This window comes from Haliaeetus albicilla, chromosome 10, assembly GCF_947461875.1.
Source record: "Haliaeetus albicilla chromosome 10, bHalAlb1.1, whole genome shotgun sequence".
Taxonomy (NCBI): Eukaryota; Metazoa; Chordata; class Aves; order Accipitriformes; family Accipitridae; genus Haliaeetus; species Haliaeetus albicilla.
The window spans coordinates 19694-43783 of NC_091492.1; the positions used below are offsets into that span (position 1 = coordinate 19694).

At 44.6% G+C, this 24090-nt stretch overlaps 3 protein-coding genes across 4 annotated transcripts; 1 reads left to right on the forward strand and 2 right to left on the reverse strand.

Annotated features, from left to right (window-relative positions):
- Positions 1 to 56: 56 nt before the first annotated feature.
- Positions 57 to 11533, reverse strand: KARS1 (lysyl-tRNA synthetase 1). Of its 2 annotated transcripts, none has more exons than XM_069793164.1 (14): positions 11399 to 11533; positions 10516 to 10666; positions 10139 to 10304; positions 9638 to 9731; positions 9179 to 9365; positions 8879 to 9004; positions 4920 to 5039; positions 4516 to 4678; positions 4242 to 4415; positions 3428 to 3513; positions 2666 to 2751; positions 2206 to 2332; positions 386 to 529; positions 57 to 188 (listed from the first exon to the last, which is right to left on the reverse strand). In XM_069793164.1, the coding sequence occupies exons 1-14, from the start codon at positions 11458 to 11460 to the stop codon at positions 102 to 104; spliced, it is 1773 nt and encodes a 590-aa protein (XP_069649265.1). In that variant the 5' UTR covers positions 11461 to 11533; the 3' UTR covers positions 57 to 101. The 2 variants fall into 2 exon arrangements, with proteins under 2 accessions (XP_069649265.1, XP_069649264.1); XM_069793163.1 differs by lacking the exon at positions 11399 to 11533 and adding an exon at positions 11215 to 11351.
- TERF2IP (TERF2 interacting protein) lies at positions 11518 to 14497 on the forward strand. The gene is made up of 3 exons (XM_069793172.1): positions 11518 to 12007; positions 12145 to 12221; positions 12841 to 14497. Exons 1-3 carry the CDS (start codon positions 11518 to 11520, stop codon positions 13282 to 13284), a joined length of 1011 nt encoding a protein of 336 aa, XP_069649273.1. The 3' UTR covers positions 13285 to 14497.
- Positions 14498 to 17122: 2625 nt separating this feature from the next.
- CHST4 (carbohydrate sulfotransferase 4) lies at positions 17123 to 23251 on the reverse strand. The gene is made up of 2 exons (XM_009928525.2): positions 22907 to 23251; positions 17123 to 18984 (listed from the first exon to the last, which is right to left on the reverse strand). The coding sequence occupies exons 1-2, from the start codon at positions 22966 to 22968 to the stop codon at positions 17832 to 17834; spliced, it is 1215 nt and encodes a 404-aa protein (XP_009926827.2). The 5' UTR covers positions 22969 to 23251; the 3' UTR covers positions 17123 to 17831.
- Positions 23252 to 24090: the final 839 nt, after the last annotated feature.

The following is a 24090-nucleotide window of genomic DNA, read 5'->3' on the forward strand; positions in this document are numbered from 1 at the left end:
GGCCCGCCGGGAGCGGCAACTCCTGCGCAGGCGCAGACAGAGACACAGAGACGGGCGCCAGAGCGCGCTGCCTTTATTCACGGTCCGCGCAGCCGCGGACTTCAGACAGAGGTGCCTTCGGCGGGCGGGTCGGGCTGCGCCTCCTTCTTGTTGTCTTCCGGCTTCATGGCAGGGAAAAGCAGCACCTCCTGCGAAAAGGGACACCGTCAGCGGGTGCCGGGGCCGCCCCGCCGCCCCCGCCCCCCGCCCCGCCCCGGCCTGGGGAGCAAGGCCCCGGGGGCAAGTCTCGCCAGAGCGGCCCTTGGAGAGATGGCCCGCTTTGCAGCATCTCGTTCCCTGTTGTCTGACAAAGCCAGCAGTAGACGCTGCCATTTCTCACGCTTACCTTGATGTTGTTGGAATCTGTAAGGAACATGGTGAAGCGATCAATCCCCATGCCCCAGCCAGCTGTAGGAGGAAGGCCATACTCCAGTGCGGTGCAGAAGTTTTCATCAATAAACATGGCTTCATCGTCACCAGCAGCTTTTGCCTAAATGAGGAAATCAGTAGTAAAAGGTGGGTTGCACAGAGCTAGATAGCACCACTTCCTCTAACCCCTACCAAAAAGGAGGAATATTGCTATTTGTAACAGTCATGTAACTGATGAAACCAAAGGCCTGTACAGCTGTGTAAGCGAGTAACAGAATCTCAGCACCTGGAGAACTGTGGAAGTCACTTGTACAGGTGTTTCCAAAATACCTCTAGGCTCAATTCCTGTCTGATCTGCAAGTTCCTTTCTAGGCAAAGGCCCAGGCCCTTCACTTCAGTAAAAGCTATCTCCAGGGCCATATGGCAGCAGATGACAGTGGAATAAATTGCTTTCAAAGGCTTCTCAAGTTCCTTATTGCTGGCAACAACACCCCCCCCTTTAACGCTTGCAGAAACAACTATGAAGCACAATTGTTTGAATCATCAGTAGTTGCTCCATGAAATGAAGTTTAGGAATTGCTTTTTCACCTCAAGTAGAAAGATCTGCACCAAGATGGTAACTAATGCATCTGACCCTGACAGCCTCCAAGCGCCATAAGTCATAATAATAAAAACACAGACTAGCCAACCCTCTCAAATTTAGAAAATGCCAGGTGTAAGTGTTGAAACAACAACAAACATTTTTGCTCGCACAGTTTCAAGGAAGACTTTGCAAAAGACTGTTAGAGGAAACTTTTCTGCCCGAGTCCTAAATCCTGAAATGCAAACTGCCATCCTTCATCTCAGTCCCCACCTTAACATTAAATTTTCAGACAAATTTTCATTCAACACATATAATCATGTATCTGCAAAGTCTGGCTATAATCATGAGAGACAACTAGACCAATCATATATACAACAGGTGTAAGTCAAAAGGTAATGTCAAGGTAAAAGACATCTGTAATAATATTCATCCTGACTGAACATTTTGAAATTTACTATCAAGTAAGTTAGTTAACGTAAGTCTATTTTCCTGGTTTTGACAACAATCCTTTCAGGCACTGTGAAGCCAATAGAAAGAGTAGGAAGAACAGGAACTCTGTTTCTGCAGACCGCATCATCTGCCCTCAATCACATGTGGGCCTGCATGCATTCATGGATATGTATACCTAATTAATAACAGAATCAGCTTCAGTTACTCCCTTCTGAGGCTTATACAGAGAAAGCCAGTATTACAAATTTGCAGGCCTAATAATTTCCATTCTGCAGCTCTATTCTGTGAGCCAATTTAAAATAGTAATAATTCAGGAAATAGTTCAGGAAATGAGCCATTCAAACTCTTACCAGACATGAAAATGTATTTAAGAACCTAGAAGTATAATGTTGTATGACTACATAGATGCTTAATTGGGGAAACATAACTTTCAACCTAGCAAGACAGAGAAAACGCTTTGCACATTTTCTTTTTTTCAGATTAGTACTTCAGGTACAGTAAAAGGGAAGATATTCCAAAACAAAGTGGCACTACTAAAAAACTAATCAACAGTAGTGTTTGTACTTGTTTACCTTAGAGAGCAAGGTTTCTTTAAAAGGAAGTAAGTTTCAATGACAGGCTTTCACTTGAGTGAGAAACACTTGCTCAAAGTAGTAACAACCCTTTTCAGCAGTAGGGACTAACAACAGATTTGCAATAGACATAGGAAATACTCTTCGCTTACGTGCCTATATCATTGATTCACTATCAGCAGGACGCCATACCTTGGCCTGATCCTCAAAAAGTTGCCGCTGCCGGAAAGGATCGTTAAGTTCTGTGTACGCATTGCACACTTCCTTCTTCATTACAAAGAGTTCGAAGCGTTCTGTCAGTCCCCGATGAGAGCGATGCCTATATGAAGAAGACAAAAAACAACCATACCTTAAAATAAACATCTTTACAGAAGCAAAGAGCACATACATTACTTCAGGAGGATTGCCCATGCTTAGCCATTATCAGCTGTCAAAACTTCAAACTACTAAGCATCAGCACAAGCACATGGGTCTCACAGCTCAGGAACCAACGACTATCGAGGCTGGTGTCAGAATTCACAAACTAGTATACAACATCAAAATCTCTGTTTTCACATATGTGACTTTTTTTTCTTACTTTTCTGTTTTTTCTTTTTAATAAAGAGGACAGGGTTTAAAAGAGTTACATACTGAATGTGTCTCATACTCTTACCATTTGGCTAGAGGACTCATGATCTGTGGGTGATCACAGATGAATGTAGGGTTGATACAAGTGACTTCCAGGAATTCACCAACTAACTGGGAAAACAAAAGCAAAACAATTATGTAGAGTACAGTATCACCTTCCTAACACTGCCCTTCCCAAACATCCTATGTCCCTCTCTTCACTACTGAAGAAGGTACCATCAAAGTGAAAAGTTTCCCAGATCATGGTCATGTCTTCATTAACAGAGAGTGTGTGTCCTAGTTGAATAAGAAAAATGACATGGCAAAAACTGTATAAAAAAATAGTACCATAATTCAATTTGGACATTACAACAAAGGCCAATAGGAAAAGCAGCAGAAAAACAGCTGTCAGGCAATATTTTGGGTACAAAGGAAAAGACTTAATACAGTTGATAGAAGAACTATTTGGTAAGCCTATCAGTTTGGTAAGGTATGTACAGATGCACAGATCTCACAGACAAAACTGATGTAAAATAAAGCAGATCTGCTTTAAGCACAAGAGACCAGTTATCAAACCAAAATCCTCCAGCGCTCACGTTAAGCGGGCATCGGTTAACTATGTCTTGGTGTAGACAAGTAACACAAAGATTTTGACACAGAAAGTTTTCTCACTGTGATACAGAAATAGCTGAAGTGCGTTTCAGAGTGTTTTCCCAGATGCAGCTAAACTTCTGCTCTGAAGAGACTTCTATTGATACAGATAGACCCTCAAAGACATTAGGATTATAAAAACACCACCTTTACTTACTCTGTCAAGAAGCCTGGCTGTTGTCCTGGGAGGTGGACACTCAACATTCCTCTCTGCACAAAGGTCATCAAAGAACTTGCGAGTTTCTGAAATTGTTGTAGACAAAAATTAGAAAAGTCACCCAGGCAACCACATTTTCTTTCTTTCTGCATCCTTCAATGTGTTTTATAAATCACTCTAAGATCTTAATGGTATATGCCATGGAAAACATGAGCTTATATGTCAATCTACAAAAACAGTGTTTGTTTTTAAACGGCTTACACTAAAATATAAGTTATTTTATATTTCAGAAACTTGACAACAGTTAAGCACAAACCCACATGACTGCTGGACATTTGGGGGGTGGAGGAAAAAAAAAAAAAAAATCACCAAAAAGCGTACGAACTTTTTTCCTTATAGCTTTGGATTCCAGGAATAAAATAGCACCTACACACATTTTGAAGAAAGCCCAAAATAATCATCCTCCTAACCTATGATCACAGGCATGGAGACTTAACTGCACAAAAGACAGAAAAAATAAAAAGCTGGGTCTCTTCAACAGATGAAGAACTCCCCAGATCATGCCTCTTGACTATACAGCATCACATATACTCAACAAAAGAAGAGGCAAAAGAGTCAGATCCTGCCAAAGACTGCAAGGACATGAAGGCTTCTTTCTGGACTCTTACTTAGCAGACAAAACCAGAGAAAAGCAATCCCATGTGTCAGCACCACCTCAAAAAAGCAGCTGACAGACTGCAGGCTGAGAACTTGAGACCTTCTGCCCTCTTTCTGTTAAGGACTAATTATAGGACATTCACACTGAGCATCTCACCTTCAGTTTCGAAACACTCAGCTGATGGAAATTTCACTCCTAGGACCTTCTCCAGATCATACACCATGCTAATTCGCTGGAAGGGAGGGGTAAAATCTATCTCATAGGCCTGTCCGTCTTGACCATCTGGATGGTAAGTGATCTTGTAACTTCCAGTAATATGCTTCACCATCCCTACAAAAAGGAACCCAACGTTTAGAAGAAGAGTATGCCACATAATATGCAATTCTTCCAGAGATTCTTAGTCTTTTTTAATTAATATTGCATACGTCACCTGAAAGCAACTTCTCTGTAATTTCCATCAAGTCATGGTAGTCTGCATAAGCCATATAGAATTCACAAGTTGTGAACTCAGGGTTGTGAGTCAAATCAATTCCTTCATTCCGGAACTGGCGCCCAATTTCATATACTCTGTCCATGCCCCCAACCACCAACATCTAAATAAAAGGAAATTCTAGTAAACACACCAACTTTTTCAAAAGAACTAAAGAGAGTTCAAACACACACAACTGCAATGCGACCGTACAAATCTCATTCAAGGTACATTTTGTTTCCTCCAATCCAATGACTCCACCTTTCTTCAAGAATAATCCTTGGTTTAGCTACATTTACCTTCTTGGCATAAAATCATAACAGTCTGGACAATATAGGCTTAGCCATGAGGGGCTTGTATTTTACCTTATGGTAAAGCTCTGGAGCAATTCTCATATATAAATTCATATCCAGTTCATTGTGGTATGTGATAAAAGGTTTTGCCACAGCTCCACCTGGAATTATATTCATCATAGGAGTTTCAATCTGTAAAATAATAATAACAACAACAAAAAAATTAATTTAACAATGGCATAAATGGCATAAATATTTCCAGGCTCCTACGTCAACGCCCTGCTTTTGTCTAATCTGTCTCCACAGCTAGCTTTGATGAAAGAGCTCTGTATTTCATTTATTGTCTGACATACCAGTATATGAAAACAGTTCTGAACTAAAGAGCACTCCTCCCACGCGATCAGTAAAGACAAATTACTTAAAACTATTTGTTGCTATCAAGAATCATTCATATTTACTACAAACGTGAACCTGCTGGGAACCGGGCTGTGGCATTATCACAAAATCATCTCTCTACATCGCAGAAAATGAAGTTCAACAAGGCCAAGTGCAAGCTCCTGCACATGGGTCAGAGCAATTCCCAGCATCAGTACAGCCTGGAGGATGAATGAGTTGAGAGCAGTCCTGCGGAGAAGGACTTGGGGGTACTGGTGCCTGAAAAAATGGACACGAGGTGGCGATGTGCGCTTGCAGCCCAGAAAGCCAGCCGTATCCTGGGGTGCATCAGAAGCAGCATGGCCAGTGGGTGGAAGGAGGGGATTCTCCCCCTCTACTCCGCTCTTGTGAGGCCCCACCTGGAGCACTGCATCTAGATCTGGGGTCCCCAGTACAAGAAAGAGGTGGACCTGTGCCCTGGTTTTGGCTGGGATAGTTAATTGTCTTCCTAGTAGCTGCTATAGTGTTATGTTTTAGATTTAGTACGAGAATAATGTTGATAACACACTGATGTTTTCAGTTGTTGCTAAGTAGTGTTAGTATACTAAATCAAAGATTTTTCAGCTTCTCATTCCCAGCCAGCAAGAAGGCTGCAGGGGCACAAGAAGTTGGGAGGGGACACAGCCACGACAGCTGACCCAAAGCGGCCAATGGGGTATTCTGTACCATGTGATGTCACATCCAGTATATAAAATGGGGGGAGCTGGTCTGGGGGGCAGATCGCTGCTCAGGAACTAACTGGGCATCAGTCAGTAAGTGGTGAGCAATTGCATTGTGCATCACTTGTTTTTGTATATTCCAATTCTTTTATTATTATTATTGTCATTTTATTACTGTTATTTTCTTCCTTTCTGTCCTATTAAACTCTTCTTATCTCAACCCACAAGTTTTACTTTTTCCCCCTCCTAAAGTGAGTGCATGGCTGCGTGGTGCTTAGTTGCTGGCTGGAGTTAAAACATGACAACCTGTTAGAGCAGGTCCAGAGGAAGGCTACACAAACGGTCAGGTGGCTGGAACAACTCTCCTATGAAGAAAGGCTGAAAGAGTTCAGTCTGGAGAAGGCTCTGGGAAGACCTTCCTGAAGCCTTTCAACATATAAAGGGGGATTATAAGAAAGGCACAGAGAGACTTTTTACCAAGGCCTGTAGTGACAGGACAAGGGGCAACAGTTTTAAACTGAAAGAGGGCAGATTTAGATTGGACATAAGGAAGAAATGTTTTACAATGAGGGTGGTGAGACACTGGAACAGGTTGCCCAGGGAAGCTGTGGATGCCCCATCCCTGGAAGTGTTCAAGGTCAGGTTGGATGGGGCTTTGAGCAACCTGATCTAACAAAAGATGGCCCTGCCCATGGCAGGGGAGTTAGACTAGATGATCTTTAAAGGTCCTTTCCAACCCAAACCATTCTGTGATTCTACAATACAATCCACTTGGGTAAGAGAGCAAGCTGCTTCATAAAACTTATGAGAGGGAGCAGCCTTCCTCAGTATCTTCTCCATATCATTGCTTATGCTGTAAATTCTTTAGGACAGTCTCTGTAGCAAAGCTGTAAAGCAGTAATCCTGAAAGAAATTAAATGCCATTGATACTGCAAATTTTGAAAAAAACTAAACAATTTTAATAATATTGCTTTTGGGGGGGGGGGGGGATTACATTTGGAGCATTGAAAAATATTTGGTGGTGAGAATGGCTGGGAACATCTGGATACATGGAAACATTCACTTCAGATAAAAAGCTGTTACTGGTCTTCTGTATGTATGGGGAATCCTAGAGTCCAATTGAATTAATTTCTGAAGAGATATACCATTTCAAGGAGAAAAAAAGAATTAAATCAATCTACTGCAGGCTTCAGTGAACTAATTTAGTTCAAATCATTACAAATTTTCTTTCGCAGAAGCTGCATTTTCTTAGATGTTTAGAAGGTGACCACTTATGCTTCAAGCAATATACACTATCGACTATGTGAGAAACAGACTTCAGTTCAATGTCTCTCAACATTGGAAAGAGAAAGTAGCTGCAAATGATGGAAAAACAGAGTAGCAGAACAACTTACAACTCAAAACTTGGCCCCCTACACAGACAGCTGGTGAAAGTGGCCAAACAATTTTCTAATTGATTCTGTGGGATATGCCACATTTAAACTACTGTGCTTAGAAATCAGCTTGGCTTTCATGTTAACACAAAGGATTTCAGTATGCCTGTCCATATGCTCACATCTTAGCATCAAGAATTAATACCCTGTTACTGACCCAGAAGCATGAAAGCAGGTATTTTCACAACAGAATTTCACAATTCACAACAGAACTACTTATAGCTACACAGAAGGGGAACGCTTCTACAAAATAGAATGAGACTCAGGGTTCCTGTGAAAGAACAAAGCTCAGGGCAAAAATAGGTAAGTCAATGTGTGATAAAAAGAGAACAAGGATGCAGCTAGAACTTAAAGAAGGGGAGAAATTGTGTAGGCTATGAATTAGTATAGCTCCCTAAACAAGTATTTAATGGCATTCTGCAAACAGATCTACACTATAAAACAAGCTGAGCTGCAGAAAACAGAAAGCAGCCAGCATCCCAGACAGTACTCAATCGGAAATAAAGTTTAATTGATGACGAGTGAACTAACAAGCCCTGACAATCAGCTGAAGAGCACGCTACAATACCCAAGACATTTTGACTAATTTTTCTCAAAATTAAATAGTATCTGTCCATGGCATGACACTACACTGTGCCATATGGAGTACCGGTATGATCAAGCACTGCCCGATTCATGTACCCCCAGACTACACTATTGTATAGCAGGCCATTCCCTGACTTCTCTGCCTTTTATTCCCAACATTCTCACCAAGCCTAAGTAACTTACTCCATTATTCCACCAAGTCAAAACTTCATATAAATTGAGAAGGACTCTTAGGGTCCTTTTCGATTAAGTTATCAGAACAGTAAAATCTGTAAGTACTAGACTAAGAATTATTTGGAGAAAAAAAAACAAAGCAAAGAAAAACATTAAAGCCATTACACATATGACAGAGATGACACTGTACAGGTTCAGATTCCCACTGCTCTCAAAAAACTCCCACTGGCAGCTTTTGCAGATTCAGCTGATAAACACTTGTAAATAAACTACACTAAGTTCTAATCTTTTTGCTAACTGTAAAGTACAACCAAGAATCCGGACACAACAGAGAGCAGAGCTAGTATTTTCTCATATGCTACTCCACAACAGACCTTAAGACAAAACCAATTTTACTTACAGGAAGTAAAACCTGCATTTACCTCCAGAAGCAAAACACCATTTCAGAGATGTTATTTCTACCTTAATTTACTGAAATAAGGAAAGGACAGCAGTAGTTTGAAGTACTACATTGATATAAGATTCCCGAGTCATAACCTCACCAACTGAGGAATAGTCTTAACTTTAAAAAGAGAGGAAAGAAATGGCTCCCATTATATTAAACTGATGAAACACATTGTGCCGAGGTAATTATTCTCACTTCTGTAAATACTTTGCATATGAGCCTGAACATATATACATCCTTGAAGCTGAGAAGGTCTAAACACATTCAGCATGCAGAGGCAAATAAACACTGAAGCCTTACCTCAAGGAAGCCCAACTCATCTAGAAAGCTCCGAATATATGTAATGATCTTTGCACGGGTTATAAATTTCTGCCTCACATAATCATTAAGAATTAAATCCAAGTATCTCTGACGATACCTAGTTTCCTGTAAAGAACAAATATCTTTAGAACAAGCTAGACAAAATGTGCTGCCAAAGGAAAAAATACCAGAACAAAACTAATGTTCCTTTGTTGACAGATACCGTCAGCAGATATAAAAGGTCATCCATTCAGACCTATCTGTCAAATTACCTCCAAGAGTGACAGGTATGACAAGTACCTTATCCTTGAGGCCAAAGTGAAGATGAGGCAACATGTGCAGGCACGGAGACAACAGAGTTATTTCATAAGGAATAATACTCAGTTCCCCTTTCTTTGTTTTCCCAGGATTCCCCTCTACACCAATAATGTCCCCACGACGTAGCTTGCTGTTAACACGGAAATACTCTTCCTCGGATTTGTAGAGCCTGCAATTACAAAGCCAATGCAAGCAGGTTTGTTTAAAATTCAACGTTCCAAACTGTCCTGCAAGTATCTCCCCAGACCAAATCCTTTAAAAAAAGGATTCTTCTAGCAGGGAAGCCAACCACAACATCCTAAGCAAAACACTACCTGGCTGCCTAAGCCAACCCATAGACGAATAGCCTAAGGAGATAAAGCAACAGAATGCCCAGATACCGATCTCTAGGCCCCGGAATGCAGTTCAGTTTAAAATGCTATTGGGAATACCTCCATTTACCTGGAATTTGCCATGACCTGCAACTTGACTCCTTCACCACGAAGATCATAGAAAATCAGCTTCCCTCCAGAGGCACGCTTTGCATGGATTCGACCTAAATATCAAAGTATGCAGGACATCAGAGTCCCTAGCAGAAAGGATACAGGGGCAAAAGCCACAGTATTATCACTTGGTCAAAAGACCGTCAGCTCTGAACTGATCACTAACTGTGAAAGAGAAGCACTTAAGTCTCAAAATAAATACCAGTGCACAAAAGAACATATGAACTTTGGGTCCTGGAGCCCATATTGCAACCTCATCTTGTAGCTGTAAGGGATGTTTCATGGATCCACTCAGTCTGAAAGGACATGTCCTGAATAGTCTAACACTGCTACAGACTTCAAGACCAAGTAACAGGGCATCAGCAAAATTTGAAGAGAGACCACCCCATCACTCAAAGCAGCTAAGACTTGGCTTAGCAAAGCAACAGACCATCTTCCTGTATCCCAGATAAGCCTTTACCTGCCACTCTCACTGTAATGTCTGTCAGGTGATCTCCTGGCTGCAGGTGACTGTACTTCTCTATAAAGTCTGAGAGAGATAGGTCTACATGGAACTTGTGGGGATAGGGATCTTCATTGGTGCCCTTCAGCTGCTGGACTGCATGGCTACGGATCTTGTAATATTGCTGTCACCAGAAACAAACAAAACCAAACGATTTTGTTAGAAACTGGAAATGTTTTACAGGTAGTAAATTAAAATACAGCTGCCCTTATATAGGAATATGCAGGTCTCTCCCCTTTTAACCATTTAGTTCCCCTTGAATTAAAAAAAAAATCAAATGTAAATCAGTAACATTTATTCTCAGAACAGTAATAAGCATGAGGCTAGATGCTCACATTTGGATCCAAGCTTTCCTCATCAGCACCAACGTTATTCTCAGAGTCAGAAGCCAAGGAAGGCTTATTTGAATGCTTTTCACTTTGATCTTTCTGCTTTGCCTCTTTTTCAGCTATTTTTCTCTCAGCCTTTAAACGTCTCTTCAGCTCACTGCAAAAGAGGAGGAAATCAGAAACAGCAAGTACTCTGATACTCCTATGGGGAAACACTTGGCAGGACTCTGCCGAAAGCTTACTGTACAAATAACTCTGTCATTTCCTTTACTCTGCTCTAAAGTCAAAACAATCCTTAAGCATGTTTAAGCGTCTTCTTTGAACTCTTTTTAGTTCATCTCCCATGAGATACAAAAACTCAGAGAAAGTTAAAACTTGATTAAAGAGTCCGTAAACAGACCTTGAAGATGCCTGCCCACGTGCCCAAGGACCCTCCGCAGGCCATTTAATGCATAAAAGCCTAGCAACCTCACGTAGCATATAAGCGAAATAAGGCTAACTCTCCACTGAAAAAAGTCAGGCGCTACTTCAGGTTCCCGAAGCCGCCTTCGCGGCCCGGGCCCCCGCGGTGCGGTGCGGTGCGGTCCGGCCCGGCCCGGACCCCCGCAGCCCACGGGCGCCGCGCCTCCTCCCGCGGCTCCCGACCCCGCCGGCCGGGACTTCATGAGGAAAGAGGCGGGCCCAGCCAGGCCGCATAGCACCGACCTGCTTCGGTCATGAAGTGCCCGGCGCCATCGGAGCGCGGGCGCGGCCCTCCAGGCCCAGCCGCGGAGCCGCGCAGCGGCGGGGCCCAACATGGCGCGCTCCGACGGATCGCCTGGCGGAGACACTCGCCTCGCCTCCCCGGCTCGGCCCGGCTCCGCCTGCCCGCCCGCCCGCCCTCCCTCACTTTTTGCTGAGGCGCGACTCGGTCTCCGCCGCCTCGCACGCGCGCTCCGCCGCTGCCGCCATCTTCCCGGCTCCGGCCGGCCCTTCCGGCGCCCCCGCGCCTGCGCGGCCGGCGCGGCGATGGCGGAGCGCGGGGGCGCGGCGGCGGCGCGCTCGCGGTCCCTGTTCTTGTGGGACGACGGGAGCCCGATGCGGTTCTACGTGCGGCCCGGGCTGGCCAAGCTGCGCTTGGCGCCCCTGGTGCTGGCGGGCGGCGGCCGGCTGTGCCGCGTGCAGGAGCCGGGAGCCGTGCTGCTGGCGCAGCCCGGCGAGGCGGCGCCCGGCGGGGCTGTCTCCACCGAGTACGTGACGGAGTGCGTGGAGCGCAACCAGCGCCTGCCGCTGGAGCCCTTCCGGCTGCCCGCCGCGCCGCCCGCCGCCTCGCCGCGCGGCCGCCTCGCCTTCACGGAAGCGGAGGACGCGGCGCTGCTGCGGGCGGTGCGCGGGCGGGGCGAGGCGCGGGTGAGAGGCCGGGCGCTCTGGAAGGAGCTGGAGCGGGCCGGCCTGACGCGGCACAGCTGGCAGGCCATGCGCGACCGCTACCTGCGGCGCCTGCGGCCGCTGCTCGGGGGTGAGCCGGGGGCGGCTTGGCGGCGGGGGGGGGGGGGGCGGCCGGGGCGAGGGGAGGCTGACGGGCGCGGGGGCGGCGGCGGCCGGGGCCCTGGGCCGCGCTGCAGCCCAGCAGCCGATGCCCGCGTGTTCCCGCAGAGCCCCAGCGGACGGAGGAGCCCGCGCAGAGCACGGGTCTTTTCGAGGCAGCTAATCGGGAGTTCGAAAGCACGGAGGTAAGCGTCCAGGACCGGCACCGGGAGCAGCGCTGTTGCCGCAGCTGCTTCTGCACGCCGCAGTGCCGCTGAGAGCCAGCTGCTCGGAGCGGCCCTTCCTGGTTGTCACGAAATGGCACAAGAGTAACTTATAATTAACTTCTCAACGGGCTTTGCACCGTGACACCCCTTCTGGTAGGGCTGAGCGGGAGCTTCGTGTGAGCCGTGAAACACGTGGCTCGTGATGCCTCGCTGCGGCGTGTCTTCTTAGTTTGATTCCCTGCCCGAGTTCACTTGAGGAAGGTGATGTGACAGTGTTGTCATGTTCAAACCTGTATTGGCAAATGGAACTCATCCTTTCACCTGAGGCATAAAATGTTCCTGCAGTTGCATTAACGCTTACTTTTGCCTTTTAGGCTTAGTTTTTTCAAATTCTCCTTTATATTTCATGCTTTTCTGTGATCTTGTATATTCTCGTTAACACATACGGCTTCACTTCAGTCACTGAATTTTACTATGCGTAGTAATTTCTCAGTTTTTTATATACCATAGAGTGACGGTGGAAGGTGTTTGGGTAGCAGTGATAAAAGAAGCTTGCCAGAAAATACCATGTCTAATCAATGACTCCTCTTCCTTTTAGTCAGGAAGTGACACTTCGGACATTTCAGAAGAACTTTCTACACAAGATGGAGAGAGAAGGCCACCAGGAGAAACAGCATCTGGTTTGAAAACTGGACCGGAGGACTCTGCTCTCCCTGACACTCAATTACAAAGGGAAGAACGACCAACAAGCACTTGCTCTTCTTCCAGCGCGGTGGGAGAGGTAGTAAAAACTATGCAGTACTTCATGGAGAAGTTCGGCATGGACCTGTTCACTGTTACACAGGCCTTTCTGAAAAACACTGGGGAAGTAGAGGCTACTTTATACTTTCTGCAGACAGGGCAGCGCTTGGATGGGTACCCTGTATGGAGCAGAGAGGATGATCTGGAATTGCAAAAAGATGATGAACGTGTCAGAAATAAATTGATAGCAAAATTTGGAGCTGAAAATGTAGCAAAGCGTGTAGCATTTAGGAAAAGTTAGACAGCCAAGCAGAGGGGAATGGCTAATTTAGGACTGTGGCAGGAACTTAAAAAACCAAAGTCATTTCAGAAATGCAAATGTAATGGAAAATTTGATGCAACATTTCGAAGTTTCAGAAATGCTTTAAAATAATTTTTTTATAAAAGGCCTATTTTGTATTTGATTTTTATTTGCAATACTGAGTACATTAAACATTTAAAAGTAGAAAATGAAGATAAACGTTGTATATAGTATCAAGTTTTCACTGAAAATTTCCTTTAAAGTGTGTATCTATTATATAAACCAGCTGACAGTCATACCTGTACATTGCTGCATGCAAAGGATTTTGAATAGGGTTGGAACCAAAATCTGACAGAATCACATTAAGTGCTCTAACCTGTAATGAATGCATTATTAGTGCACAATAGCAGCCTATTCTCTGTCATCTGTCTTACTTCACACTGTTTGAATGATTATTTAATAACCTCCTTTGCCAGTTGTTATTACCTTTTTGTTGTTGTTGTTGTTAGTGAACCATTTGGAAATGATAACAATGAAAATATAACAGTTCAAGAAGAGGGATCAAGAACATTCATGCCAGAAGATGAGGCACTTGGTCTCACACATGAATGCTGAGGTGTCTCAGAGTGGCCATGTGTACTGGGAAAGGCCAAAACAGGTCACTGTGACACTATAATATTCAATTTCATGTTAGAGAGATCTGTCAGTTAAAACCTCAGGCTGGTAGACAGTGATCTCAATTTTTATTACCACTTCCAGTACATGTTCTCCAGTGCTAATATTGCAGGGTTTGTTTAATAACATTAACTTTACCATCTTGCTTCATGATTTCAAAAACAATGAATCGCTCTGCCCCAGCTTGCATCTTTACAGATTGAAGAGTCACAGCTTCTTTAATCCTGGCAAAGTAACACTTGTACCAGACAATATAGTCTAGGTAGAAAAAGTAGACCAGCTTTCAGGGCCACGTGCAATAGTTGACATAGGAGATACGAGTTAAGAAAGAGTGCTCAGAGTTTATTTAGGTATCTATTGCCTAAGTCATGTTTGAGAGAGAGAGAACACCATTGCTAGTATACAGTCACAATCTGAAAAACTCAGTACTTTCAGCCTGAAATTGTGCTCTGGTCACTACTTTAATATTATTTTACATCAGTCCTGTAAATCTGGAATTCATTCATTTGGTGAAATAAAATGGGCTAGTAAAAGCAAAGACTGATTTTTTTAAATTCTATTTTGGGGTTTTTGGTTATTGCACTGTGGCACTTAGAAAATTTAAGGTGAATTAGGAAATTGCCAATTTTAAGCCAAATTCAAGGTATATTGAAAGTCAGCGATAACTTCATATAATGAGACTGCTACTTCAGAAAAACACTGTCCTGAAACACCAGTTGATTATTTGGAGAGTTAACCAATGTAACCAAATAAATGCCAAAACTCTGTTTTAGACTATGCAGTGTTTCACTGGACAGGTCATTCCTGCTGAAAAAGTGAGAATTACTTGGTACATTCATGCTGCTCAGACTGGTTACTTGAGACTTGTGGTGAAGACCAGGCAAGCACTTAACGAGAGAGTGCAAGACAACATGGCAAATAAAGTAGTAAGTAGAAACTTTGCCAGCTGGATTTGAAATCTAAGGACTACTGATGATCGGGTTCAAGAACAGGAGACCCATCACCTCCTGCAGCCAAAAACACCTGTTCTATCTTGGGTGGTATACACGTCTCAGCAGCACAATAACCTCAGAATTCAATAGTCATCTTGTTTAACCAAAACTGCTCTAGAATTCAAAGTGAGAGGTAGATCACATTAAGTGGCTGCAACATAACAAGATCAGGAGTAAGGCTTATTACATCTTTATAATTCTAAGTGACACTTTAAGACTGAGTTTGTCTTTTTCATGGCAGTTAGTCAGACAGGCAGTGTGAACTTCTGAGTCTGCATACAGTATTTTTACCTTTGCAGAACCATACAAAGACATTGTCTAACACTGAAAACCTTTCCATATGCACTTGAGGCACTCAGTAGGCATAGGAACTAAGACACAAAGAGCACAGCTTACTCAAGGTTGCCCTCTTTCATCTGTTCTGAACTCCTGAAAGGCACTGTTTATCCACAGATACACTCTTACTTGTGCAGACACACATGGGTCTAGGTCTCTTCAGTCCACTTTCCCATTAACAGGACCTGGAGATGTCACTATATCATATGATTCTGCTTCAGGGCATTCTGGCTCTGCCTTCTCCTGCAGTAAAAAGGCTTGTTTTCTCTGCTTTGTCTTACCAAAGACACAGTTACATTCCTTCCAATATGCTGGAGACAGTTTGGCTTTCCATGTTTATGTAAGGTCCCTGTACTATCAGAGAGTGTCAGAAACGCTCTTTTTGTAACAAGAAGGAAAAAAAAAAAAGTATTTTAAGTCATCTGTGCTTGCATTAAGACAACTTTAAACTTTCAGGTAACCACACTGTGTGGCCTTGGTGCTTCCAGAAAAAATAAAAACTTACCTATTGTACTGAGGAAACATAGCTAAAGGAGTGTAACCATAAGGTTACTTTCCCTACTTTCCTCAGCAGAAACAGCACATAACAAAATCCTCATTAATTCTCTGGTAGAAGAAAACCCAACCAACCCAGCTGCTGTGAATGTCAGAAGAGCCTTCTTTCTACTGTTAGAGATTGCTACTCAGTTAAGGTGAATTCCCTTGTCACCCTTCAAACACACACAATAGGTAGAGGCTGGACACTGTTTCTTGCCTATACACCTTCAAACATGAACACAGTCACTATACCCCCTAATTTTAAAATTCAGCAGTATAGATTTCTCTTTTTAAGAAGATATTGCAACTTTTTTAATAACATGCAAATGAGGTCTAGTCCTCCAGGTAGACATTGTCACTTTTCTATAGTGGGCACCAAATGCCCTTCTGGCCGGTCTAATATGAGCACTCCTTACCAGAGCTACACTGGCATGAGGAGGGCAGCTGACTGACAAAGTAAACAGGGCCATGGGGCAAGGGGCTGCATCCAGGGCAGATAGGGAAGAGGAGCACCAGAAGGAGGAGCAATGAACCAAGGACTGAGGGGGGTTGGTGAAGTGGGAAGGGGAACACAGCTTCCCATGGCCTTGAACACCCTGATCCTGCCTGGAGCCTCCTCAGATCACCTCCCATGCCCAGCCTTGCCTTGACCACCTTCTCCCAAGGATGCACATCCTCAGAATCAAGCCTCATCCCTTGTTGATGCTTGTGATCCTGCCTTAGGACAGCTGCCTTGCTGTCTGCAGGGTAGTGGAAATATTCCAGCTCTGGAGAAATATCTGAATGCACTGTTAAATAGGTGCATGTTAAAGGGACTCTGCAATTTACACATGAAAGAAGATGTTTAGAAGGAAGTATTTGTAGGCATTTCACTCCCCAAGTCTGGTAACAAGCTCTTCTCCTTACCTTATGTTCAGGTTTGAGCTACATATTCCCATTGGAGGTGGGAGAATGCCATCTCCAATGGAGTTGGTGGAGAATGGCATAGTCTATTGAACATAATTTTGTTGTGCTCTAAGACAGAAAATACTCTCAACAAATTATTCAACAGGGTAACTTCCTGTTCTCCTCTCGGCTTCAGTCCACTGCCATAAACCTCTCTTCCCAGTTCCAGTATTTATACCAATGGAATCTGTGTCCTTACCTTGTCGTTACAGTCTCAACCTTAGCATGAATTCTTCTCAGTCACACATGTGGACTGTGAGAACTCCCAGGGGAACAACTATTCTTCGTTTTGGAAGCTAGAAGACAGAATTATTTCAGCTGAAAAATAAATGGATACACGTAGTCCCAGAAATGGATCCCCATATGCAAACCCAGGAGTTTTTTATTTTCAACTATAGCTGGTTTATTCCGTTTGCCCATTATATAGTAAGTAAACACAAACATTTCCCCAACATTGCCACCAAGGCTGGATGCCCAAGCACAGGAATGGAGCAAAAGAAAAACTGGGCTTGAAAACTCAACCATTCTGAAAAAAGGATCTTTCTGGAAACCAATGTCTGGTCATCCTTGCATCTCTTCTGGCTTTACATATCCTGGGTGGCAGCACAACAAATAATGCTCTCTTTATTCAGCTTCCATTTACGTCTCCTCTTCCTTCGCAGTGCAATTGCTCGATGTGGTTTCACTAGTATTTAGCTGTGGTCTGTGAGGGGTTTAAGCTCTGCTATCTGGTCCCGCTCCTTTGGCATTCTGTTTGCTCCAAGCTACACATCCACTTTCACATAAACCATGGACTTAATTTGGAAAACAGACTTTCATTACTTCAGCCTGCATTGTGGCTGAGCCTCCAGGGGCCTCAGAGAGTGACCCTGTGCTGCCGAGAAAGCTCTCATGAGTGAGTTGGGGTTCCTGTGTTACCGGTCCTTGCATAGCACATCCATGCACACACTCTTACACACATATGCATGCACCTCTGTCCTCTTTTCCTCTAGCAAACAGTTCTGCACTCTGCAGCCTTCACAGAGTACATGCAGAGAGCAGCTTTTCTGCCTTCAGAATTTGTTACTCCTCTGAGTTCTGGCCAAACAAAAGATCCAGCGACATATTTTTTTGCTCTTCTTCGGACTGAACGAGCTGGTAGCCCAGCAAGTCCATCGCATCCTTGCACACATTTTGCACTTTTTCTATTTTTTGGAAAGGAAGGGTCTCCCTCCAGGCCTGGGATACTCTCAGTGCATCTCTGGACCCAATATCAAAGGCCTGTGCTCCTTGCCCCTTCCCATGGGTGATGTTATGCACCCACTTCTGAAGTTCTGGTGTGAAATGGAGTTCTGCAAACCTGTACATCTGAGCAGCTCTTGCTAGCGGGTCTCTGACAATGTCTTCATAGCGAACCAGCAGGTAGCGGTCTTTCAGGAAGCTGGGAATGGCCCGACTGCCTGCCTTATAAATCTCAACGTGGCTTTTGCAGATTACTTGCATTGTGTTGTAGGGCCCCATTTCTCCCTTCATCCTCTGGGACCCCACAACAATGTTACTGTCACGTTTCAGTTCTGCCATTGTATTCTCTCGGGACCTGAACACAGCCCGAGGATCACGTACCAAGTGGATGATTTTGAGGTTCAGGGATGGATCAGTGAGAAGGGGGTAGAGAACTTTCAGGTCAAAGAACCGAACCTCCTTGATGGCAACATGGCTGTAGGTTTTACAAGCTTCCTCCACCTTGCTGAATGGGTACTTGCCACAGATCGTTCTGCAATTGCCTGCAGTGATTATGTCACTGCGACTGAATGAGTCGCAGGCAGGGGGGGAGCACAAGGCTCGGCTTGTCTCCCACTGAAATAAATCAGACTTCTTCTTCTGGCTAGACATGTAAGCATCAAATACAGACATGTCGCACAGAAAGACCGACCTGACTAGGTCCCGCACTGCCATATGTAAGACTTTGGCACTGTTCTGGTACATCTTAACCCACACATGCCATGCGGGCTCCATCAGGTAGAAGACACTGGGGTGCTGGCTGAAGATTTGTCCAGTGAAGGAAGATCCTGACCGCCAGGAGGAGAGAATGAGGATGTGGACTGGAGAAGGTTTTTCTTCCATGGAGGCATTGTTGCTGCAGGGTAGGAACTGGAAGTGGATCAGAAAGAAGGACAGAACTGCCAGAATCAGGAGCACCTGCACCGTTCTAGACTTCATCATGGTTGCAAGGGACCTGCAGAGACAGAGGAAGTTCAGCATCACAGGATCATGAAGAAGGCAGGATGTGGTGCATCAGGCTCCTGCCAATCCCTCTGCGGGCTCAGGGTTTTGGAAAGCTGTCACACTACAAGTGACACTGTGACAACCACAACACAAGGTATCTTTGGAAAGGACATAAATACTGCAGGGCTGAAAGTTTTCTGTAACAAAACCACTGTTTGTCAGTAAGCCATTCTAATGCAGTCTTAGAAGATCACTGAAAAGCTTGTCTGCAGTTTGATAAAAGTTTAAGAGTTAGTTCAGTGTATTGAAATAAGTCAGCACGCACAAATGTGTACTTAGTGTACACAATCGCCGCGATTTTTATGGAGGAAAGATGGAACAGTTTTTGTGGCAAATTCAACAGTTCCACATTGTTACTTTTAAGCTCCTGCTCTGACCACCGTTTACAATTATTTTTATGCCAGAATGCTGTAAAAATACAATGTAGGTTTCCATTTATTTTACTTATATTCTTTTTGGAATTTCAGGAAATATTTATTGTCATCACAGGCAAAAACTCACGTACCAAAGGAAAGCATTTGGCACTGTAATAAATCCAGGCACAACAGTATCTCCTCTACAATCAGCATCATAGACAATTTTGCTAGAAAGGCCCACAAGGGTTTATCTCATCTAACTTTGTATAGGCAGGCTTACCTACAACTAACCCCTTTCTTAGCCTAACTCCTTTTTAAAGACTGTCTCCTAATACCCCTCCCTCCAACCCCACTTATCCTGTAGGTCTTTCATGAGAAGAGGTACAACACAACGTGTTAGTCCAACTCAAAGGTCTCCCCAAAGCTGGCTCCTTGTTTCTTGCACTAAATCTCTATTTTGCCTGTTGAGGATGACTTCATTATTGGAAAATATCCATTGTGCTGCCTGGGGACAATTCATAGCCTGAGAGTACTCAGTAGGCTGGCACAGGAATCTGCAGGAAGTACACTGTCACACTGAGGCAGAAAGGATTGACTTAATTTTTAAAAAGTCATCTGCCATCTACTCCTCTCTCGTCCGCTCTCCTCCCCTCCACTAGCCATGCCTGTTTGTACCTTGAATATAAGTGGGTGTATGCAGCACTGGCTGCCCCTGGGGACAGGCTCCTCAGATAGCACAGAAATCCGCACAGTATGGTGTGCTCCCCTGTCACCATGTGCCACGCTGGCAGTTTAGCTGTGCTGCAGTGGAGATGGGCCTCTCTGGCCAGTGCAACTGCTTTACGTTTCCAAAGGTGAACTAAAATTAAAAAAACTTACAGGTTCTCAGTCATGGTTATTCCTTCTAGGTGCTTCCACAGCCAGACAAGATAGAGAGAGCAGGGCCTTCAGGGCTGCAGGGCACACTGGAAGTCGTTCTGGACAGAGCAGCACTGGAGCCCAGGTCCTTACAGCTTTGTACACTGCTTTTGTGCAGCCCACAATTGCACAGAATTCAGGCAGCCATGCCCTTGAAGAGCAGCTGCCTCCCTACTAAAGCAGCAGAGGTGTAAAGTGTGCCCCAACTGGCCACAATGCAGACACTGCTTCCCTGCTACGCGCTTACCATGTTATCTTCTAGGTCCATGATAATACATGAATGTTCCCAGTCAACATTTCGTTAACCTCCTCCTTATGTTCTGCCTCAATTTCCCTCTGCAGCAAAGCTTTCAGACTAATTTTCATGGAGATGCCGCCTCCCATGATTTCAGTTCTGTAGCACTGATGTTTAGATTTCCAGGTACAGTCACTGCTGCTAACCAACTAGAAAGGGTACTCATCTTTCCCTCCAGCATATATGCATAAATTGGCTTGTTTATCTAATCTACCTGCTCTGCATTCCTTTTGAGCTTAGGGTTTATAAGGCAGCAATTACAATTTCTCAGAGCCAGGACAATACCCAGCCCAATGGGTAAGCCTGGTCGTTGCCAGTAAGTGCTACTACAATATGAATTTTATTTTAATAATGTCTTGCAAGGATGGGGCTGTGCATTTAGTGACAGACAGCATGCTTCTGATCTCCTGGGCAAGAAGCCCACTGATTTTTTTTGTTATACAAATGGACTGTAGAGTTCAGGTCTGACAAGAAGCTGATTCAGGTTGACATTTGGACCAAGCCTACGAAGAGATGCAAACAAAGACTGATGTAAAAGTAAGTTATATATCGGTTTCCTCCTTGCAAATAAATACAGCAGTGTTTACCAAAAGTCTTGGCTTCCAAATGAACTTTGATGATATCACTTCTATCTGGCACCATTGATATTGTTATTCTAACTCCTGACAGAGTTCCTGGACTACAGCCAGAAGCTCTTAATTGAGAAAAACTCTGTTGAGCAGACATGAACACTGGCATTAAGATATCCAGGCAGATTTAAAACCATAGAAGTCACTACTGCTCCAGAAACCTGTGTGTGAATAGTCTGAGTGTGAGTCAAAGAGAATTGATTCAGTTTTTCTGGGAAGCAAGGGTATGCTTTTAATCTTGAACCAAACAAGGGTGGGACACCTGGATGTTTTAGACCTTTCACAGAGTATGCAGACCATGCCTGTGACTGCTCTTGGTAGAAATGGCCTCATGTGAGGCCACAGCCCTCAACAGCTTCTTCACTCTTATACAAGAAGTAGTGATGATTGTTGCCCTGACCGGTCTGTCCCACAAGGAGGGGAGAAGGACTGATGAGTTGTGTGTGCCTGGTGAAGTGGAATAAAGGAGCACCAAAGAGTGGTAAAGGTTCTATCTGACATTTCCTAATATGAAAGAAATACTACATAACCTTATTTTTCACCACTGTATCTCTCAATCATGGCAGCTGGGATGTTTCTAAACTAAGATCTCGTCTTAACCACATTTTCCCTACAGCAAACATCCAGAGTCACAAGTGATTCACTTCATTTCATATTGCAAAAATGAAATATGAAGCCCTCACAGTGTTGCAGAGTAAAGATCAGCCCAGAATGATTGAGACAATCTCAGCTGCAGAACAAAAAAAAGGCACACTGTTACTGTCTGGTGGCAGAGAGATGAGCCAGGATTTGGTTCGGAGCAGAAAGAACAGGAAGAATCTCAAGGCACTAAGGATGAAGAACAGAAACTACTGAAAAATATGACAATCCAGAGTCACCATGTTAAAATCTCCCACAGCACACATACAAGTACACAAAGAACTGGGATCCGCCTGCCTGAGCAGCTGGTCTCCAAAAAAAATGAACAGAGGTTTAATCTTTTCCAGAAACACACAGGAGCCTTGGAAAAGCTTGATCCTGGCAAAGGAAGAGCATTACAGAAAGCAGAAAGCAGCCCCAGGGAGACATAGCCACCAAACACACTCTAGCACAGGTGGCATGTCCCCAGAATACAGGCGTGTGGAACCTGTGCATGTCTGGGGGAAAGAGTGACAGTACAGCCCCAAATAACCTCGTACTATGCAGACTGTGGCTGAATGCTCTGCAAGTCTGGGGGAGCAATCCAGACCTGTACAGATCCCTCACTGCTGTAGTGGCAGTAGCATAGCAAAGAGGATCTGGTGACAGGGAAGCCCCAGACACTGGTCTTTGATGGCACTGCTGGTTGCTCATAGTTTTATCACATCTGTCTTCAATTTGGCCTGATCAGCTTCTGCAGAATTAGACATAGCATCTGCCCATTCAGGGGAGAACAGATGGCATGACTGTCACTAGTGGGAAATGCTGAGAAGGGGCACTGAGAAGACAGTCTGGAGAAGCAGGAACTACCCTCTAAGCCAGACCAACAGCTTCTGTCTGCAGGAGGAATCACATAGCAATTTACTAGCATCCACATGTTTACAGTGTTTTACAAAAATTATCTCCCAGTTCAGGCTGCTGAGCATGAGCAGTCAAATACAGTTCTGGGCACCAGAGCATCCACACCAGATACCAAGAAATGGTTGAAAATCTCACCTTAACAAGTCTTCTTGAAGCACCACTAGACCTGGTTCAAGCAAAGTTGCCCTCACAGACATACACTGCTGTGGTACACACTCCTCCAGGCAGCAACACAAACAGCTGTGAATTCAGATACTGGCACTCTGCCTTCATGCCAGGCTCTCATATACACATGTACTCAGCTTTTGCCTATACCTGTGCCTGCTCCCTCCTGCCCCCTTCATTTGTGTATGTCCAGCTCTAAGACTGACTACTCTATAGTGCCCGCCTACTTTGACCAGCCTTAAACTAGAAAACTCCACCCTGCACTAAGCAGCAAAGCATGGGAATGGCAGTTTCTTGCAGGGGCACAGATGATCAAACACTGCTAGTAAAGGAGAAGGGCCAAGAAATTAATGAAGGAGACTGAGACATGCTTCTATGCTAAGTCCCACTGCAAGCTCCAGTAGAGACTGCTCTCCGTAAAAAGAGGAACCGGGATGTCTGTGGAGCGTAAGAGCAAAGGACAAACAGGAACTCTTGTTGCAAGGAGGACCAGCTTGCCCACCGCAAGTGCAGAGATAGGGCATATTTGCCTACTATTGCTCTGGCTGCTTGCCATGTTGTCAGCAGATGCAGATTCACATAGAGTCTGTTTGACTCATTTCTGTCTGTGCCTTGCTTGAGTTAAACATTTGGGGGCCAGGAAAGAAAATTCTGTGAAAGGAGAAGCTGTGAAAGGAGCAGCCAGACTTGGCCTGTTAATGATTCACAAAGGTGCTGGAACTGCAATGGGCCTGTGCCAGGTAAGGTAGTGAAGCACGGCAGCACTGATCTCAAGAGAATTGCGTGGTATTCTGCGACCATGCAGAGACAATGGCTTTGGGTCAGTCCTATTCCAGGTCTCATCATTTCTGTCACACTGCCTGGAGAGGTGTAGACCTTCCCCTGATGGCGTCCCCTGTCCCCAAGGGTCTCACTGAGCTGCTCTGAGGGCAAGCGGAGTACAGGAGACAGCAGAAGCAAAAAATCTGGGCAAGGCTGGTCCTTCCAGCAGGAGGGACAACCTGAATGGGGCAGGTCATGTTCCCTTTCACTTGCTGCATTGCAAACACAGGTGGTCAAGCCCTGGTAACCCTGGGCTGGGAAGCAAGGTGAGAGGCTGGCAGTAGTCCAGGTAGGGCCCTGCAGAGAGAAGCATACAATATTCTGTGCAACCT

Excerpts from the sequence above, each read along its gene's own strand:
- KARS1 (XM_069793163.1), bottom strand. The coding sequence starts at position 11,306 with ATGTTGGGCCCCGCCGCTGCGCGGCTCCGCGGCTGGGCCTGGAGGGCC. Across the intron at positions 4,679-4,919 it reads CTCCAGAGCTTTACCATAAG|ATGTTGGTGGTTGGGGGCAT; the intron begins GTAAAATACAAG and ends CCTTTTATTTAG. Across the intron at positions 2,333-2,665 it reads ATGAGTCCTCTAGCCAAATG|GCATCGCTCTCATCGGGGAC; the intron begins GTAAGAGTATGA and ends TTCTTCATATAG.
- TERF2IP (XM_069793172.1), top strand. The coding sequence starts at position 11,518 with ATGGCGGAGCGCGGGGGCGCGGCGGCGGCGCGCTCGCGGTCCCTGTTC. Across the intron at positions 12,008-12,144 it reads CCTGCGGCCGCTGCTCGGGG|AGCCCCAGCGGACGGAGGAG; the intron begins GTGAGCCGGGGG and ends GTGTTCCCGCAG. Across the intron at positions 12,222-12,840 it reads GGGAGTTCGAAAGCACGGAG|TCAGGAAGTGACACTTCGGA; the intron begins GTAAGCGTCCAG and ends TCTTCCTTTTAG.
- CHST4 (XM_009928525.2), bottom strand. The coding sequence starts at position 22,968 with ATGTCTGTGAGGGCAACTTTGCTTGAACCAGGTCTAGTGGTGCTTCAA. Across the intron at positions 18,985-22,906 it reads CTTCAAGAAGACTTGTTAAG|GTCCCTTGCAACCATGATGA; the intron begins GTGAGATTTTCA and ends CTGTCTCTGCAG.